The sequence below is a fragment of the Catharus ustulatus genome, chromosome 18, assembly GCF_009819885.2.
Source record: "Catharus ustulatus isolate bCatUst1 chromosome 18, bCatUst1.pri.v2, whole genome shotgun sequence".
In the NCBI taxonomy this organism is placed as follows: domain Eukaryota; kingdom Metazoa; phylum Chordata; class Aves; order Passeriformes; family Turdidae; genus Catharus; species Catharus ustulatus.
Window position 1 is genome coordinate 269,013 of NC_046238.1, and position 17,503 is coordinate 286,515.

Sequence of the window (17,503 nt, forward strand, 5' to 3'; positions counted from 1 at the left end):
AAACCAGCAGCACATTCACTGGGACCAGGAGTGGTCTGAGCAGCTGAGGACACAGACATTTAATTAAGGTTTGAAAAGCCCAACACAGCATCTCCAGGCATGAGTTGAAGGTTTGCACATTCCCTGCCTGCTGCAGTGTGTGCAGCCCAGGAGTGAATCCCCTGGGGAGGGCAAAGGGAGCAGGAGCTGGGGAGGGAATCCTCACCTGTGGAATTCTCTGGGAATAACCTGGACAGGGCCCTGAGCACTGCCAGGACTCTGCTGGGAGGGCTTGGCACAGCTGGGCTGGCCCTGCTCGTGCTCCAAACACCACTCAGAGCCCACAAAACACTGGGCAGGAGAAAAATTACAGTGTTTTATTCCTCCTTCAAGACACTTCACAGCAGCACTAAAGCAGAAGCCACTAAATGCTGAGTTTAAAACCACAAAAGAAATTGCAGAGACCTGTTCAAAGCTGTCTGCAGGAAACAATACACACACTTATTTGTAGGCTGGTGTCTTCACAGTACATCAGTGTGTTCATCTCTGTGGCAGGAGTTCAGTGCCTCAGTGACCAGGAAAAGCAGCAGGATCAGTCACAGAGCCAGGTCGTGGTTTCCAAGGCACACAGAGTTTGCAGAATGCTCTGGGTCAGAGCTGCAGGGAGGGTTTGTGTGGCCATGAGGCACCCAGGGGCTGCTCCAGGACAGCCCTGATGGGAACAGGGCCAAGGGGAGCTCTGAAATCCTCACAGGCACATCCAGGAGAGTTCCACCTTCCAGGGCTGTTTGTATTCTACACCTCTGCACTGGGAGTGGAACCTGCTTCTCCCCCAAGTCCATTTAAACACCACTCTATGAATTCTGAATCAACTTCACTTTGATAATTCTGTAAGGTAATAAATGTAAACAGAGAGAGCACAGCAAGTCTGGAATAGTCTCATTACAACATCACAACGGGAAGCATTTCATTTTAGAGTATAAAAATCCATCTTTTCAGAGGTATGTTGCTTTCCCTCAGTTCTGGGGCTGGAATGATTCAGAGAGCAATAAGCCCCTCTTGCATACCTAGTGTTTCCATCATTGCTGACAAAACCATCCAGTGTATATTTGTGCTGGTCATTTTTACAGATATTGCTAATAGCCAGGTGCTGGAACGTGTGACAGTTCTGAAGGCAAGCAACGAGGGCTATGTACTCAACAAAACAACATGGCAATTCATTAGGCAGTGATTTAAAAACCCCAGTTTTCTGCTGTTGTTAGCAGTGAGAAAAGGCTGGTGGACACGGTGCCAGAGGTCCTGAATGCATGGCTTGGTTTGCTCCGAGGAGCTGCCCCTGCTGTCACACTGCTGATAAATCAACGCGGTTCCCTGAATTGCTGCTTTTATCCCAGGTGTTCAGCTTCGTGGGACTCGTGCCTGGCCTGTTCCCAGTCATCTGGAAAATAAAATAGTATAGAAAATTGATTTATTTGTTTTGCCAAGCCACTCTTGCCTGGGTGAAATAGAAGCCTGAAAGCATCTATTCACATCACAGTGCAGCCACAGGGTCTGGAGAGCATGTGCCATAAAGGATTTTAAACAGTTATTGCCAGGATCTGGGGTGATTGGCAACCATCACTTAATAATACCCATCACTTCAGAGGGCTGGTTCTTGATAAAAACAAATATCTTCTCAAGATGACTTAAGGAGAGCTAGAACAGAGTTTTCATGTGTTGGTTTGAGAGTAAGAACCATCAGCAGTGCACGGCCAGAACGCTGCTGGAAAGGAAAATGCACTGCAATTGGTGGGACCAGCCTTGCTGAGCCCCACCAGAGCTCAGCAGGCTGGGCTTGCTGAGTGCTGACCATTCCCCAACAGCAGAGCTTGCTGTGTGCTGAGCTTTGTCCTTTGCTTTCAAAACTGATCCTGCAGCTGCAGCTTCACGGCTGCTGCTTCCACCTGTCTAACCCTGCATTGGGCTGGTGCCACAAACACCCCTGGGCCTGCTCTGCTCCTTCCAGAATTTAATGTGGAACACAATAAATAATCCTTCCAGAATTTAATGTGGAACACAAATACAAAAATGCAATAGGGTAAAAAAAGAAGCAATACTTACAATGTCTGAGTTGAAGGGCTTCACGTTGATGTTGCGGGTTGAGCTGCTGGTCAGGGACCAGACCTTGGTTTTGTGCTTAAAGGCAGCTCTGACCTTTGGCAAGAGAGTAAAAGCAGTTGGAATAGTTGTGTATGGTTGGAATAGTTGTTTATTTTCACAGGTGCAGCCTGCAATCACTTCCCCTTTTTCTTCCCCCACACAAATGTCACTGTGCTATCAAACAACAAACAATGCAGCCCTACACTTCTCTTTGTCTTTGTGGAGTTTTCACAGGACAATTTCACATTTTCTAACAAACCACAGAGACAGGCAGGGGAGATTTGTCCATGATTAGTGGCTGGAAGGGGCTGACCAGTGCTGGGTGTGCAGATCAAGGGGAGTTTTTCAGCCCATCTTGGCCCATTCTCCTGTGACTCTTTATAATTCCTGTGCATTTCTGTCTGGGTGCACTGAGAATAAAGCCCTTTTTCACCCAGCCACTTATCCCAGCCCATGGATGTTTCTGTACAATATCTGAGTTTTGTTTCTCAGAAGGAAATTCTCAAGAAGAATTCCTGGTGTTTAGCTAAAGAAGTATTTTAGTATTCAGTTAGCTCCTATGATGGAGCCAAAATGCTCTCCAAAACTGACAGCTCAAATCAGCTGTGTATAAACTGGTTTTTGAGGATATAAATTCTGAAAAGTTCCTGAATTTAATTTCTCATGAGGTTCTGAAAAAATGGCAGCAATTCAAATATTTGTATTTGATATAAAATATTTGAAACTTGAAGATTTACAAGCTTGGGAGAGAACAGAATAAACAAATATTTTTCCTCCCTACCTTTAACCTGCCTGCTTAATTTCAGTTGATTTCAATAAAGACCAAGAGTTTCAGTCAGACCTGACCTCTCCAAACTGGTTTTGGCAGAGATCACAGCAGTGAATGCTCTGAGGTGCAATAGGCTGGCAAATATTAATAAACCACGATTTCTCTGGGGTGCTGCTGTGCAGGGGAGGCAGCAGCAGGCTCAGGGCAGAGCTGCTCATTAACACCCAGGAGAAAGAACCAAAGCCCAGGTCCCACTGAGCCCTGCCCTGGCAGCCTGCTGGAAATGGCTCTCCCAAAACCCATTTCTCTGCAGTCAGCAGAGAGCATGCTGCAAGCCAGATTTACACCAGCCTTGTCCTGGCTTTAGCCCAGCTGCTCTAATGCAGCCTGCATGCAAAAGATGCCTCAGTCCCCTGTGAAAACCTGAACTTCCTGCCAAGAAAAATACCTGGAATATCTTCTACCCAGTGTGGCTTCCCATTAAGGACTGCATGAGCCACATCCAAAAGTATGTTTTGCTGAGAATAATGTTTATTTTCCTCTGTGGAACTGCAGCTGCAGCAGAGTCCCCAGCAGGGACTGCCAGTCCTGTCCCACATTTCAGCATCTTCTCCTGGTTCAGCCCCTCAGTTCTCTCCTGACCCTTGAACTGCTCCTCTTCTCTTTGTTCTGGGCTTCAAACCTTCCTAGTGCTAATTAAAACCAGTGTCAAGCATGGCTAAAAATACTGAGAGTCCAAAAGCCAGAACAGTCAGGGATTAATTAAAAGAAAATCAGTGACATAGCAGGCAATGGTAATGGAGAAATTCACTTCTTGCCTCACAGTTCTGTTCTTTGGATTTGGTAACACCAAATTTGTCAACACCATTTGGTTACATACCTCTGAGTTCAGGAGGCAGTGAAACAGGAACATGAAAAACCCCTGAAAATGGGAAAAAGGGAGAAGGGTGAGGTCTGGCAGTGAAAAACCAAACACAACAACGTGTTTCTCTCAGCTCTGTGCAGAGCAGGCACCAGGAGCTCTGTAAATATCTGGGTGCACCAAACCAGAGTGTCCCAAATGAAACTGGAGAGACCTTCAGCACTGGTGACTGTGGGGCTTGTCTGAACTATTCCTGTAAAAAAAACCTCCCAAACTTTACTGTACTAAAGGAAAAATCTGGCTGAAAAAATGCAGAACTTCTTCTTTCATTACAACAAAACTTTCTGTTTGTGGTTGCAAAGAGCAAGGAGAGGGAAATGCTCTTAGGGAAACCCCAGATCAGGATTTTTCAGATTAGAAAAGCAAGGTATTAGCACTAGGAAAATTATCATGGCAGAATTTTGTTATTTTTGGGCTTTCAGTCCAATGCAAAGTGGAAAGGTCTCATCCCTTTCCCTCACAAAACAATTCTGTTTCTCTGGTGGTAGTGCTCAGCACCAGAGCCCTGTGTCACTGCTTTAGCATCCAAGTGCTGTTTGCTCCCGAGGCAAGAAAGGATTTACAGCAGATTGTTTTTGCTTCTCCTGCAGCCACAGTTTGAGCTGTAGCACCCAGGGCTGTGTCTCTGAAGCCTGCCCAGAGCCAGCAGATGCTCACATCCCCCTTGCACAGAGCCCTTCTGCACTGTGCCAACAAGAGGGGCTGAGTCCCTGCCTGCCCATCCCCTGTACAGCCCAGAACAGCTCTGATCCCTCCATGAGCTCCTCTTTGCTCTCAGTAATGAAACCCCAAATTGGCACCCAGCAACTGGCCTGGTGTCTCTGCTGAGGAATCCTGCCTGTGGCACACAGTGCTGGAGAATGAATTCCACTTCATTTCTGAAGCTCAGTGCTGTCTCATTTATTTAATTATTGCCACTGGAAACACTGAGGAGTGGGATACAAGTTCTGCTCACACAAAGAGCAGCAACTGCCAGCACACTATGCTTAGCACAGACTCAAAAGACAGAGGAAAGAACTCAGAATAAAATACAATAAGCATAAACATGTGAAAACATTACTAATGATCCATTTAATTGGATCTCAGAAGCACTTCTGTAGCCATAAATTTTCCCACCAGGTACTTACTTGTAATGAGTTAAAAACAGCAAATATATACTGGAATACTAAAGCGTGGGCATTGACAGCCAAAATGCCAAAGATCCACGAGCTCCCCAGGATTGGCAAGAGAACAGCCACGGCTTTAGCTGTCAGTCTGAAACAGAAAATGGAAATGGGGCCATTAAAGAAATGCCAGCCTCCACACCAAAGGGTTTATCAATTATGTTCTGGCAGCAAGGCAGCAGGTGGAACTCTGCTCTACCATGAAATTCTTTTAATGGGCAAGATTTTAATGATTTTTTCATCTGTGAAAATGGGGATAGCAGAGCACTGGTATCACACAGGATAAATACAGATGGTGAGTCAGAAACTGAGGGAGCAGGGAGAGAGATCTGAGAGATGGACATAAAACAGTGCAGCCATCTCCTCAGCTCCAGAGAAATTTCACTTTGTTAGTGAAGAGCCAAAACCCACTGAGCACTGTACATGGGGTCACAGCACTGGGAACCACAGACATCCAGGGCTGCAATCACCCAAAAACCCCTCAGGGATTTCTGCCCCAGGCACCCACAGACATCCAGGGCTGCAATCACCCAAAAACTCCTCAGAGCATCACTGCATCGAACACCCACAGACATCCAGGGCTGCAATCACCCAAAAACCCCTCAGGGCATCACTGCACCAGGCACCCACAGACATCCAGGGCTGTAATCACCCAAAAACTCCTCAGGGCATTTCTGCCCCAGGCACCCACAGACATCCAGGGCTGCAATCACCCAAAAACTCCTCAGGGCATCACTGCATCAGGCACTGCTGACTGGGAACTCACAGACATCCAGGGCTGCAATCACCCAAAAACCCCTCAGGGCATCACTGCATCAAACACCCACAGACATCCAGGGCTGCAATCAACCAAAAACTCCTCAGGGATTTCTGCATCAAACACCCACAGACATCCAGGGCTGCTATCACCCAAAAACTCCTCAGGGATTCTGCCCCAGGCACCCACAGACATCCAGGGCTGCAATCACCCAAAAACCCCTCAGGGATTTCTGTCCCAGGCTCTGCTGATAGAGCCCAGAGCAATTCCAGCCCAGCAGCAGCAGAGGAACCCTCACACACCCAGCACAATTCCAGTGGGAGCTGCAAAGGACAAACCCCCCTGGGCACTGGGAGCAATTGCTGGGGTGCCAGACAAGCACAAGGGAGGGACCAGTCCCCCTGGAATGTGCCAAGGCAGAGTTAATCCCAGTTTATAGTTCAGGGACCAGTCCCTCTGGATTGTGCCAAGGCAGAGTTAATCCCAGTTTACAGCTGTAGGACCAGTCCCCCTGGAATGTGCCAAGGCAGAGTTAATCCCAGTTTACAGCTGTAGGACCAGTCCCCTGGAATGTGCCAAGGCAGAGTTAATCCCAGTTTATAGTTCAGGGACCAGTCCCCTGGATTGTGCCAAGGCAGGTTTAATCCCAGTTTACAGCTGTAGGACCAGTCCCTCTGGATTGTGCCAAGGCAGAGTTAATCCCAGTTTACAGCTGTAGGACCAGTCCCCCTGGAATGTGCCAAGGCAGAGTTAATCCCAGTTTACAGCTGAGGGACCAGTCCCCTTGGAATGTGCCAAGGCAGGTTTAATCCCAGTTTATAATTCAGGGACCAGTCCCCCTGGAATGTGCCAAGGCAGGTTTAATCCCAGTTTATAGTTCAGGGACCAGTCCCCCCTGGAATGTGCCAAGGCAGAGTTAATCCCAGTTTACAGCTCACCTGGAGAGCTCCTGCTGAGCCCAGGGATTCACACACATTTATCAAATTCAGTGTCCAAACCACAGCCCATGGCACAGCCCCAGCCAGGGCAGCCAAGGGGCACTAAAGGAACAGGGCTAGGCACGAACTAAAGTCAGTCCCTGCCTGCTAAAGCCACGGCTTTTAGAAATTATCAGATTTCCATTTAGATGGGAACCTGTGCAGGGGGAAAAGCTGTTGAGGGAGATTAATGTCCTGTTGTGCCCCTTGCACAGATTAAAACCACACTGAGAGAAATGCACCGAGCTGCCTGACAGGGGCTGCTTGCAATTACAGCAAACACAAAACAAATGAGGGTTTTGTACAACACACTTCAATGGAAAAATCTTTTAATTAAACTTAGAGACAAGATGTCTCATTAATTTCAGTGACCTGAGCACACACTTCATTATATCCTCAACTCAAAGTGTGTCATGAAGTTTACAGGGAAATCTGGGACAGGGAAGCATCTGGAACTTTCTTCTGTTCTGGTTTGTTTTGGGTTTTTTTCTGTATTGATTCATATTTCTGTATGCTCAGCCATAAATATCTCTGCACAATGCAATTTAGTTCTTCAAGGAGTTTTTTCAGTCAGAAAATGAAGGAATATCTTAAAGCTTGAGGTCCTATTTAAATTTTAAAATGCATTTCAAAAGATACAATTTTAAAACAACTTACACAAGTTTATTTTTGGGACTCAAGGATGCTTTGATTTGGTTTTTTTTCTCTGATAGGATAAAAGTTCCTCCCCAAACTCTAAGGCAAAATCTGCTGCTCTGGGGAGCTGCCAGCGGAGCAGCTCTTGCCATGGGCTTTGTGCAGGAACCATTCTTAAAGTTTGGATTTTCAGAAGCCTTTAACATTGCAAATTACTCATATAATTTTAAAAATCATGTTTTAATAAAGATGGTTCTTTATTAAGCCCAGAGTTCAGCACAGGAGCAGCAGAATTCCATAACTAAACTGCAAATACAATCCAGATCTGGGATTTTCCATGCAAAAGCATTAATGATTCATGCACACTCATTTAGAAAAGCAGAAAAGCCATCTGAAGGGGAAATTAATTTAGGACTATCTGAGGGTCAGCTCTGCCTATGATTCTCTTAAATCTCATTAAGACTTTTTTGAACTTTTGCCTAATTATTGCATAGTTCTCTATGCATAAATGCCTGGAATTTCATCCTATGTAGGAAATTATTATTTCAGGGTGTTTATGAGCTTCACCTACCAAGATCTGCAGTTCCTGGTGCTCTTTTATCTTCTTCCACTTATCCCTCCCCTTCCTACCCTTATTCCATTTTAATCCTTGAACTTAAAAAAGCAAAAAATTAACTGTAAAATGCTGCTTCAGAATGCCATTAAGGTAGCAAGGTTAAAAAAGTCCTAGAAATACAAAAGTTAATGTTCCACTAGGTACATTTATTCTGACACGCTGCACATACTTTATCTTTTCTTTTATTCCCATTTTACTTTGCCACATCAATATTTTAGTAGATTAGTTCTAGTACACTAAGATATAGAGCACAATCGAATGGATGTTGTTTTTGGAGAAGGAATACTTCCCCATGCATGACTTAAGCTAGAAAAAAAATATAGTCCTCAGCACCAATGGAGCTTTAATATTGTCCATAAAATCGGTGACATGAAGCAATAATTTGGGGCAGGGGCTGGGCTTGCTCTGCAGACCCACCTCACCAGAGGCTTTTTTCTTGTGCCCAAAGGTGTCAGAAAACAGAATGACCATCTGAATTTCTGCTGAGTGCCCCTTCCCGAGCTCTGGCCTTGGCAATTAACAGCCTGTTAATTCTCATATACTCTTTCAAAGCTCAGATATTGCCACTCTCCTGCAGTCCAGTAGCACCACGTTTGGTGAGGTTTTGTCTCTCTGCAGCTAAACACACTGGAGGATCAGTCCTGGAACTAATTCATTTGGAGCAAAGCAAATCCAGCACAGAATCTCCTTGGTACTGTGACATTTGCCAGCTCTGGGTTTTTCTAGGTATACACCTGTCATTACTCAGACAGCTTTTGGAAAACACAAAAACACTTAGAGTCTGATTAAATTTTTATATCTGTGGAATACAGAAAAGCCTTTGGGGTATGATTAGCTGCACAGAGCCCACCTGTCCCTTCAGTCTGTGGTTCAGGGCTGCTCACTCTGCCCCAGCCCCAAAATCCCTCAGCTGGGCTGCAGAGCCCCATCACAACCCAGCTGGGCAAGGGCTGTGAGCCAGGGCTGCACCCGGCCTGCAGGGCTGCCCAGAGCAGCCAGGTCCTGGCAGGTGAGGTGTGCCATTCACCTGAGCACTCCTGAACGAGCCCTGAGAGCAGCCAGGTCCTGGCAGGTGAGGTGTGCCACTCACCTGAGCACCCCTGAATAAACCCTGAGAGCAGCCAGGTCCTGGCAGGTGAGGTGTGCCACTCACCTGAGCACTCCTGAACGAGCCCTGAGAGCAGCCAGGTCCTGGCAGGTGAGGTGTGCCACTCACACCCGAAGAAGGGAAGTTTTCTGAGATGAGAATTTCCTCATCAGTATTGCAGCAAGGTGTGCAGGAGCTGCAGCAGTGCTGGGACGTGTGTTCATCACCAACATCCTCTGAAATCACTGCACTGCAATCACTGCACTGCAATCACTGCACTGCACTGAACCAGAAACCCTTTCCAGGAGCAGCTGTGCTCTGTTTGTGTTTGGAGTGGCACAGCTGCACTCAGCTGGGACTGCTCCTTGCCCAGGTAATCTGTGCCCTGCTCTGAGCACACTGTCCCTGTTGGCAGCTGTGCTCAAACACCACTGACACACACAGAAATTCCACTGCTTGCACAGACAAACCTTCATGGCTTCTGTGAAGGGACCCCCAACTCACAAATCGATTTTATTGCTTCTATGTGTAGCACTAATCCTTTTAAGACTTCTGACATTCACTTTTCTGTCACGATGCCTGCTGAAGTAAGAACTAAATTCAGGCCCATAAGCCAAGATTATATAATCACTGGAGGAAATGCTGCCTATAAAAAGGCAAAGTTCCTTCACCACAATTCACAGAACAGTTTGACAGACAGCTCTTTTAACTGAAGTTTCTCTCTTGTTTCCTGAGCTCCTCCCTTGTCACTTCCAGCAGCACCCCTGGTGTTTTAGGTAAAAACAAATAAATCCCCAAACCTGTGACTAGCATTTCAGACTCGTGGCTGAATAAAACTAATTAAATTTCAGTTTCCCGTTTGTTACAAGTAATGTTTACTCACCCCTGAGCTGGAAGTTGGAGAGGTGCTGGGAAACCACGTGCAGCAATTCTGGCTGGATGAAAGCGATTTCACAGGAGCCCTGAGCTGGCTGTGCCCTGCTGCCATCCCTGGGAGTGCAGCCCTGAGCACAGCGCCCAGGAGAGAGGAGCTGTGTGTCACCTGAGCTCCTTCCTTACTCCCAGGAGAGAGGAGCTGTGTGTCACCTGAGCTCCTTTAATCCCAGGAAAGGTGTGCTGCTCTCACCTGAGCTCCTTTATTCCCAGGAGAGAGGAGCTGTGTGTCACCTGAGCTCCTTTAATCCCAGGAGAGAGGAGCTGTGTGTCACCTGAGCTCCTTCACTGCCAGGAGAGATGTGCTGCTCTCACCTGAGCTCCTTTACTGCCAGGAGAGAGGAGCTGTGTGTCACCTGAGCTCCTTCCTTACTGCCAGGAGAGCTGTGCTGCTCTCACCTGAGCTCCTTCACTCCCAGGACAGCTGAGCTGTGCTGTGCTGCTCTCACCTGAGCTCCTTCACTCCCAGGACAGCTGAGCTGTGCTGTGCTGCTCTCCCCTGCTCTCCCTCCCTACTCCAGGACCAAACCAGCACCCAGAGCTGCCGGCTGAGCTGCCCCAAGCCAGAAGGACAAAGGGAAGAGCGGTGGGGACAGCTCAGGTCATGGAGCTGGGCAGTGGCAGAGGAGGCACAGAACAATCTTCAGGGCTGTGCAGAGCCCTGAGCCCACCTGGGATCCACAGGGATGAGCTCCCTTACCCTCCCCAAGAGAAAAACTCCTCTTTTCTTGGAGAGATGCACTTGGTGTTGGAGCTGCTCAGCACAGCTCAGACCCCTCAGGGCCCTCCTGAATTTACTGCCCCACTGCATGGAGGGGACTTCTCAGCATTTCTGGGGCTCTCCTAATGAAATTTAGCTCTGGACTCTGCCAGCCATCCTCATCTGGGTAGAACTTTCATCCCAAAAGGACACCCGTGGATTTTCTCCTCTGCTCTGTCCTGCCTGCACACAGGCACCAGGAATGCACTTTAATCAGCACACACACAGAGCTGCTTACCTCATCTTGGGTGATTTCTAGGCAGAGCCATAGCAAATTAAAGGAAAAAAAAAAAGAGAGAAAAACGAATAACTGCAGAGGCCATTTCCCATTTCCCAAATGTTGTTTGCACTTTCAAAATAATGGTGTGGATCTGACTACGAGCCATTTACAGTCACTTCAGATCATTGCTTTCTTGTGGGTGTCATTTATAACCCAGGAAGAGGCTGCTGAATGAAAGCATTGTAGCTACAGAATAAACAAACAAACAAAAAACAAGCTATGCTGCAGCAGCAACTAAATTCAGATGGATTTTTATCAGAGTGGGAAGGGAGATGGAATTGTCCCTTGTGTCACCCTCGGTGTTTAACAGCCTGCCCTCCCACCACAGACCTCACAAGAAGGGAGATGTGGCCAAAGCAGCCTCAGCTCTCACAGCTCCCCAAAAACCCCAAATTGCCCTTGGGGGACAGGGGGACACGGAATGCAGGAGCCCGGGCTGAAATCACTCCTTTGCCTGAGGGACTGCGCTCTCCATTCGTGCAGAAAAGCATTTTGACTCCTGCTGGTGCTCATTCCTGCCTGTTGAACCTGTCCCACTCATATTGAATAATTAAATCTTCCCTGGCTCAGAGAGAGAAGGTGAATCCACAGATTAGTCACAAGGCGTTCCCTGAGAGAGCAGAGTCCTACCTAATCCTTGCTTTATTAATATTTCTGAATTTATATTAAACATTCAGTAGAGCAGGGACTGAAACTCAAGTCTCACCTCAAATCCCCATCAAGCCAGACAAAATTAAGGCCACAACCAGAAATGGAGCTACCTCAGGAATTTTAATACTGAGAAGGCAATTCCAAGAGCGGCAGCACTGATTTCTGATTTAAGCACCTAAGCAGGGATTTAGGAATCCCTGCCTTGCTAAGGCTTTCCAGAGAACAAGTCCCTTGTCAACTCCAGATTCTAAAAATACAAAAGAAGAAAAGAAAAAAAAATTCCCAAAAATTAAGTACTGAACCAAAACATGTCCTTCTCCTTGTCTTTAGTGGAAGTTATTAAAAACAAGTATGGAGAATTAAATCATTATGTCCTTGCAAGCTGCACTGCAGGAGTTTGTGATTTCCCCAGGGAAATGAACGTGCAGTGGGATTTTACCATTCTTTTCCTACAGTTCCTCTCTCCAACAATTTTGGTTCTAATTCTGTCATGCACTGCTGTTGAGAAGCATTCTCTGCTCCTCAGTCCCCAAGGCAAGAGCTAATTTTCCATGGAACTTTGCCATTAAGTCATCAAATGCAATGAGAGCTCATTGTCCCAGCAGAAGAATTCCATGAGCAATCTCCTCTACTGGAGGTGCCTGGGCTCTGTCCCCAGTGAAATCTCCTCTATTGGAGGTGCCTGGGTTCTGCCCCCAGTGAAATCTCCTCTACTGGAGGTGCCTGGGCTCTGCTCTGAACGCCCTTGCTGCACATCTGTGCTTTCATCTCCAAATTAAATTACAGTAATTTCACGATTATAAGCCGCACCATTTTGACTAAAATTTTGGTCCGAACCCAAAGTGCGGCTTATAATCAGGTGCGATTTATATATGGACAAAGAACAAAAAGTTGCTGTTTTATTTTGGAGGACAGGTGTCTGCTGAGAAAGGCAGGAACTTCTCTTTGAAATGGAGAATGTAACCCCCCTCTCTCCAAATTATTACAATTTGGAAATCGAGGGGCTTTCAGGCAAAAATATGGGAATAGGAATAACAGTTCTTTTCTAGGGAAATCAAAATAGAAATATAGTACTACAAAGAAACAAACTCCAAACCCTGACAAAGTCAGAGTACAATCTGACACCCTGTCAGGCAGGGTGTTGGCAGCAGTCCCATTAAATGGTGGCTGCATCCTTCTGCAGTGACAGATGTGGCTCAGTTGGAGCAGTGCTCCTGCAGAAGGTGCAGTTTCCCTCTGGAGGTCCAGTGGTGATGTGGAGAAATCCGGTTTTCCTCTGGAGTCCAGTGGAGAAAGGGGCTACCTTAGTGTCCTAAAACCTCTGTTTTTATCTTGGTAAGAAATGTTGGGCTCTTCCTCCTGGCTGGAACAACTTTCAATGGGATGCAGTAATTTTATCAGTGCCACAGTGGGACTCAATGGCCATGAGCAGAAAATGACTGGCCATTAGCAGACAATGACTCCCTGGAGGAAGGATGGGTTGTGAAAAGATAAAGAACAATGCCCTGCCTGGTTTCAATGGATGGCCCATTAGCAGATTATCTGCCATTGAGATAAGGATCACTGTCCCCACCCTCAACAGATGGTGATAGAACAGATACCTTTGATCACACTCTGTATTGTAACATGCGGCTTATAATCAGGTGCGGCTTATATATGGACAAAAAACCAAAAAGTTGCTGAAACCCAGAAGTGCGGCTTATACTCAGTGCGGCTTATAATCGTGAAATTACTGTAATCCATCGTGTGTGTCTGTGTGCTCTGCTGCTCCTGGAGCATCACTGGAACCTCAGAGCAGCCCCAGTGGAACAGAGCTGTTTTCTCTTTTCCATGGAAATTGCTACAGGACCATGCAGCACAAACCCCCAGGCAGGGTCTGCAGATCTGAGAGCACTCCCAGCTGAGCAGGGATGCAAACACTGCAGCAGGGATCCAACACTGCAGCAGGGACGCACACACTGCAGCAGGGATGCAAACACTGCAGCAGGGATCCAAACACTGCAGCAGGGATGCAAACACTGCAGCAGGGATGCACACACTGCAGCAGGGATGCAAACACTGCAGCAGGGATCCAAACACTGCAGCAGGGATGCAAACACTGCAGCAGGGATGCACACACTGCAGCAGGGATGCACACACTGTAGCAGGAATTCAAACCCTGCAGCAGGGATCCACACACTGCAGCAGGGACCCAAACACTGCAGCAGGGATGCACACACTGCAGCAGGGATGCACACACTGCAGCAGGGATGCAAACACTGCAGCAGGGATGCAAACACTGCAGCAGGGACCCACACACTGCAGCAGGGACCCACACACTGCAGCAGGGATGCAAACACTGCAGCAGGAACCCAAACACTGCAGCAGGGATGCACACACTGCAGCAGGGACCCACACACTGCAGCAGGGATGCACACACTGCAGCAGGGATGCAAACCCTGCAGCAGGGATGCACACACTGCAGCAGGGATGCAAACACTGCAGCAGGGATGCACACACTATAGCAGGAATTCTCTCACTGCAGCAGGAATTCTCACACTGTAGCAGGAATTCAAACACTGCAGCAGGGATTCTCACACTGCAGCAGGAATTCTCACACCAACAATTATTGGCAATCTAGAAAACCTGCCTGTCAAAAATGGCCCAGGCTCCAATTCCTCTTTTCTCAAACTGTCTTGCAGAAACATCAAGTTTTCAAGAGGAAAAAAGCTTGTGAGCTAGTTGTTCCCTGCAGAGACTCAGAAGTCCCCCACCAGAGGCTTTTAGCAGTAAGTGTGATTGTGTTCTGCACACATTTCAGAATTGTCAGAGGCAATTACCCAGCCATTTACCATCCTGAGCTGACAAGTGCCAACAACCTGCACAGCTCTGCAGCCCTGGAACGCCAGGAAAAGCCTTCTCCAGGAATCTGTAGGTTTGGCAAGTATTCCTGCCTTTTAACTTGAAGTCAGTAGAGCCCAAATTTTAATTTAGGATGACAAAGTAACAATAACGTCAAATCATGAAGCAATTTTTGTGGAATAGCATTCACCCCCTGAGGAGCTGAATTCTGAAAATGATCTCTTGACCCCGACAGTCTCAGTGACCTTAATTGTGCAACAATGGGCACAGAACCATCACTGTCCCCTTTCCATGGCAACGGCAGCAGCAGCAAAGCACCGAGGTCAGGCACAAAACTGAGGAAAGGCAATTCCTGGGATGGCTCCTGAGCTGCAGCACGCACACCAACAGCTGCAACCCCAGCTGCAACAGCTGCATTGCTGCCTGACCTCCTGCAGGCGTGCATGCACCTGGAAACCAGCAACAGCACTGCAGGGATGGCTGGAGCCCGGCTGCAACCCTGAACAACCCTGCTGCAACCCTGCTGCATTGCTGCTGGTCCTGCAGGTGTATGCTGCACTCTGTACACTGCACTGGCATTTTGGGACAATCTTGTGTTTTCAGTCACCATCTGACTAAACTGTCTTTTTCGTTATTTCTGATACTGCTCCAAAAGAAAAGGGCTTTTTAGACAGTTCCTTTCATTAAAATGTGTTTTTGCCTCACATCTTTTTCAATTGAAAAGAATTGGGAAAAATGTTCCATTTCTATTTCCAGAAGACCTGTAACATAAATATTGCTAATGGCATTTTATTACTTACCTGCAGAGAGCACCTAAAAGTTTAAAAGCATTTTTGATACTAGGACAGTACCTTTTCTTTATTGTAATTACCTGTATTTTCCATTTATTTCACTTTATTTTCAGAGTGCTTTATTAGGAAAATATGTAAATGTCACTTAGCCAAGAGCTGTGTGAAACTGGGCAGTGATTTACAAGTTGCCCAGAGCTCTGCACAAGGCACATGTTTAAATAACATTTATATCCTGCAATGCCACAGCCATAATATTTGTTCTTATTATTCTGCATAAAGCTGACCCATAGTTCCAGGATTATAAATTGGAGCCAAGGGGTAAATGAAGCAGCTCAAGCAAGCTCTTGAGGTGATGCTGCTCCCAGGGAATTGTCCCGTTTTGTGCTGAAGGAGCAGTGTTTAACTGTGACTCTGGAACCAGGCACACGCTGTGACTCACAGCCCCGTCCCCCACCTGCACTTTCATGGCTTAAAATCTGATATTAAAGATGGAAAACTAAACCCAGCTAGGACATTTGAAAAACAAATTAATGTGAACTTCAAAGCTACAGATTTTCAAACGCTGAAGCTTTGGTTATTATAATTCTGGAAGCAAAGGAGACAAGCTCTGCTCCAGCAGCAGGGGGGTGCAGACAGCGCGGTGCTTTGCTCTCAGGTGTCCCAGCACCTTCCTGGTGACAGCACCTCGAGCTGGCCCCTCCACCTGGCACCCAGAGACACTCACAGGAGCCTTCAGCCTCAGCCATGGGGCCAGCAGAGCTCTGTTCCATTGAATGCTGGGTCAGTCCTGGTTTGTGCTGAGACCCCCCTGAGGCCCCAGCTCCTGCAGGCAGATCCCCCTGCAGCACTGCCCTGGGACTGGGCAGGGACTGGGCAGGGACTGGGCAGGGACTGGAGCTGATCCAGCCATGGGGCAGCAGCACAGCACCAGCCCCTGCCCATTCCCATCCAAGAGACAAATCAGGAGGGGCTTGGTGTGGCCCCTTCCCTCATCCCTTCACCTCCAGCACTGATCCTGCTGCATTCACAGCAAGGTTTCACCACAGGGGTTTAATGACCAGGCTTTAATCTGGTTATTAGGACATAAAATCTTATTCTACCCTGACATTCAGATGTGGAAATAACGTGACTCTCTAATGAAAACTGTTTAATCTTTAAACTCAGAAAAGCCATCACCTCCTAGCAATGAAGTGTTCCCTGTGTATTTTGTACCCACAGGTTTTGTCTTGCTGCCCTTCCCAACACAAATATCGGAGCTGCTCGTTCCTCTGGAGCCAGCCCCCGAGCAGTGGCAGACAGAACACCATTCCCAGTCTGGCTCAGGACCAGCCAAGGACAAAAGCAGCAGTGCAGGGGCTCTCCCCTCATCAGACCCAGCTGGAGCTGCCTGTGAAAGCTGCAGCAGCTCTGACCCACTGCTCTGCAGCTCCCTCCCACCACAGCAAGCTCAAGATGTTTGATTTTTTCATCAATTTACACCTGCTACTATTTGTCCCTGTTTCTCTTGTTTTGCAGAGCAGCCTCCTCTCTGCAGCTATGCTTTACATCCTTTTAATATTTTAATTCTCCTCCCAAAATGTGCCTGAAATGTGCCTGAACAATCCCAGCCTGGCCTGGAGCTCTTGTGCAGGGCTGTGACTCCCAGCATCTGCAGCAGAGAAAGCACTCCCATTACTGCCATTATGGCCTCCAAAAGATTAGAGTTCCTCATTAATACCCTCATTGGCAGCACTCAAACCCATGTTATTTTTAGCCTAAAACCTGAGTCTAATAAGGAGACACCCAAACTGCATTTGTATTTGTCATATTCAATGAGCCAAAAATTTAATTAGGTTGAAGACATTATCATTGGCAGTAGCACTTCAGCTCACTAATTGTCACTGCTTAATGCTTTCATTTTAATTGTTCCCTTTGTTGCCAGCCAGCTCTCCTCCTTCCAGCAGTTTCTGGAGGTGCATCACCCCTGTTTGAGCCGTGTTCAATGCACACCATTCCTCACACACTGTGAGGAGCTGGAAGAGAAGGAGCTGCTGGGTCCCACTGCTCTGTCTGATGGATGGCCATCCCTCAGCAAATGGAAAAAGCTCTTCCTTTTATTTTCCATTAGAGCACACAGGAGCAGGTGCTCCTGTCTCTGAGGGCTGTGCTGTGAACATCTGCCATCCAGAGAGGCACTGAAACGATTTGGAATCCCTGTAGGCT

At 47.3% G+C, this 17,503-nt stretch overlaps 1 protein-coding gene across 2 annotated transcripts in view; it reads right to left on the reverse strand.

Annotated features, from left to right (window-relative positions):
• Positions 1-840: 840 nt before the first annotated feature.
• ADGRD1 (adhesion G protein-coupled receptor D1) overlaps positions 841-17,503 on the reverse strand; it is a 124,871-nt gene continuing 108,208 nt past the window's right edge. For both annotated transcript variants that reach the window (XM_033076176.1, XM_033076175.1), the window contains 4 exons: positions 4,937-5,063; positions 3,768-3,809; positions 2,080-2,172; positions 841-1,417 (listed from right to left, as the gene is read on the reverse strand). In XM_033076176.1, coding sequence (XP_032932067.1) covers positions 1,322-1,417; positions 2,080-2,172; positions 3,768-3,809; positions 4,937-5,063 — 358 coding nt within the window. In that variant the 3' untranslated portion in view covers positions 841-1,321. The remainder of the gene's footprint in view (positions 1,418-2,079; positions 2,173-3,767; positions 3,810-4,936; positions 5,064-17,503) is intronic.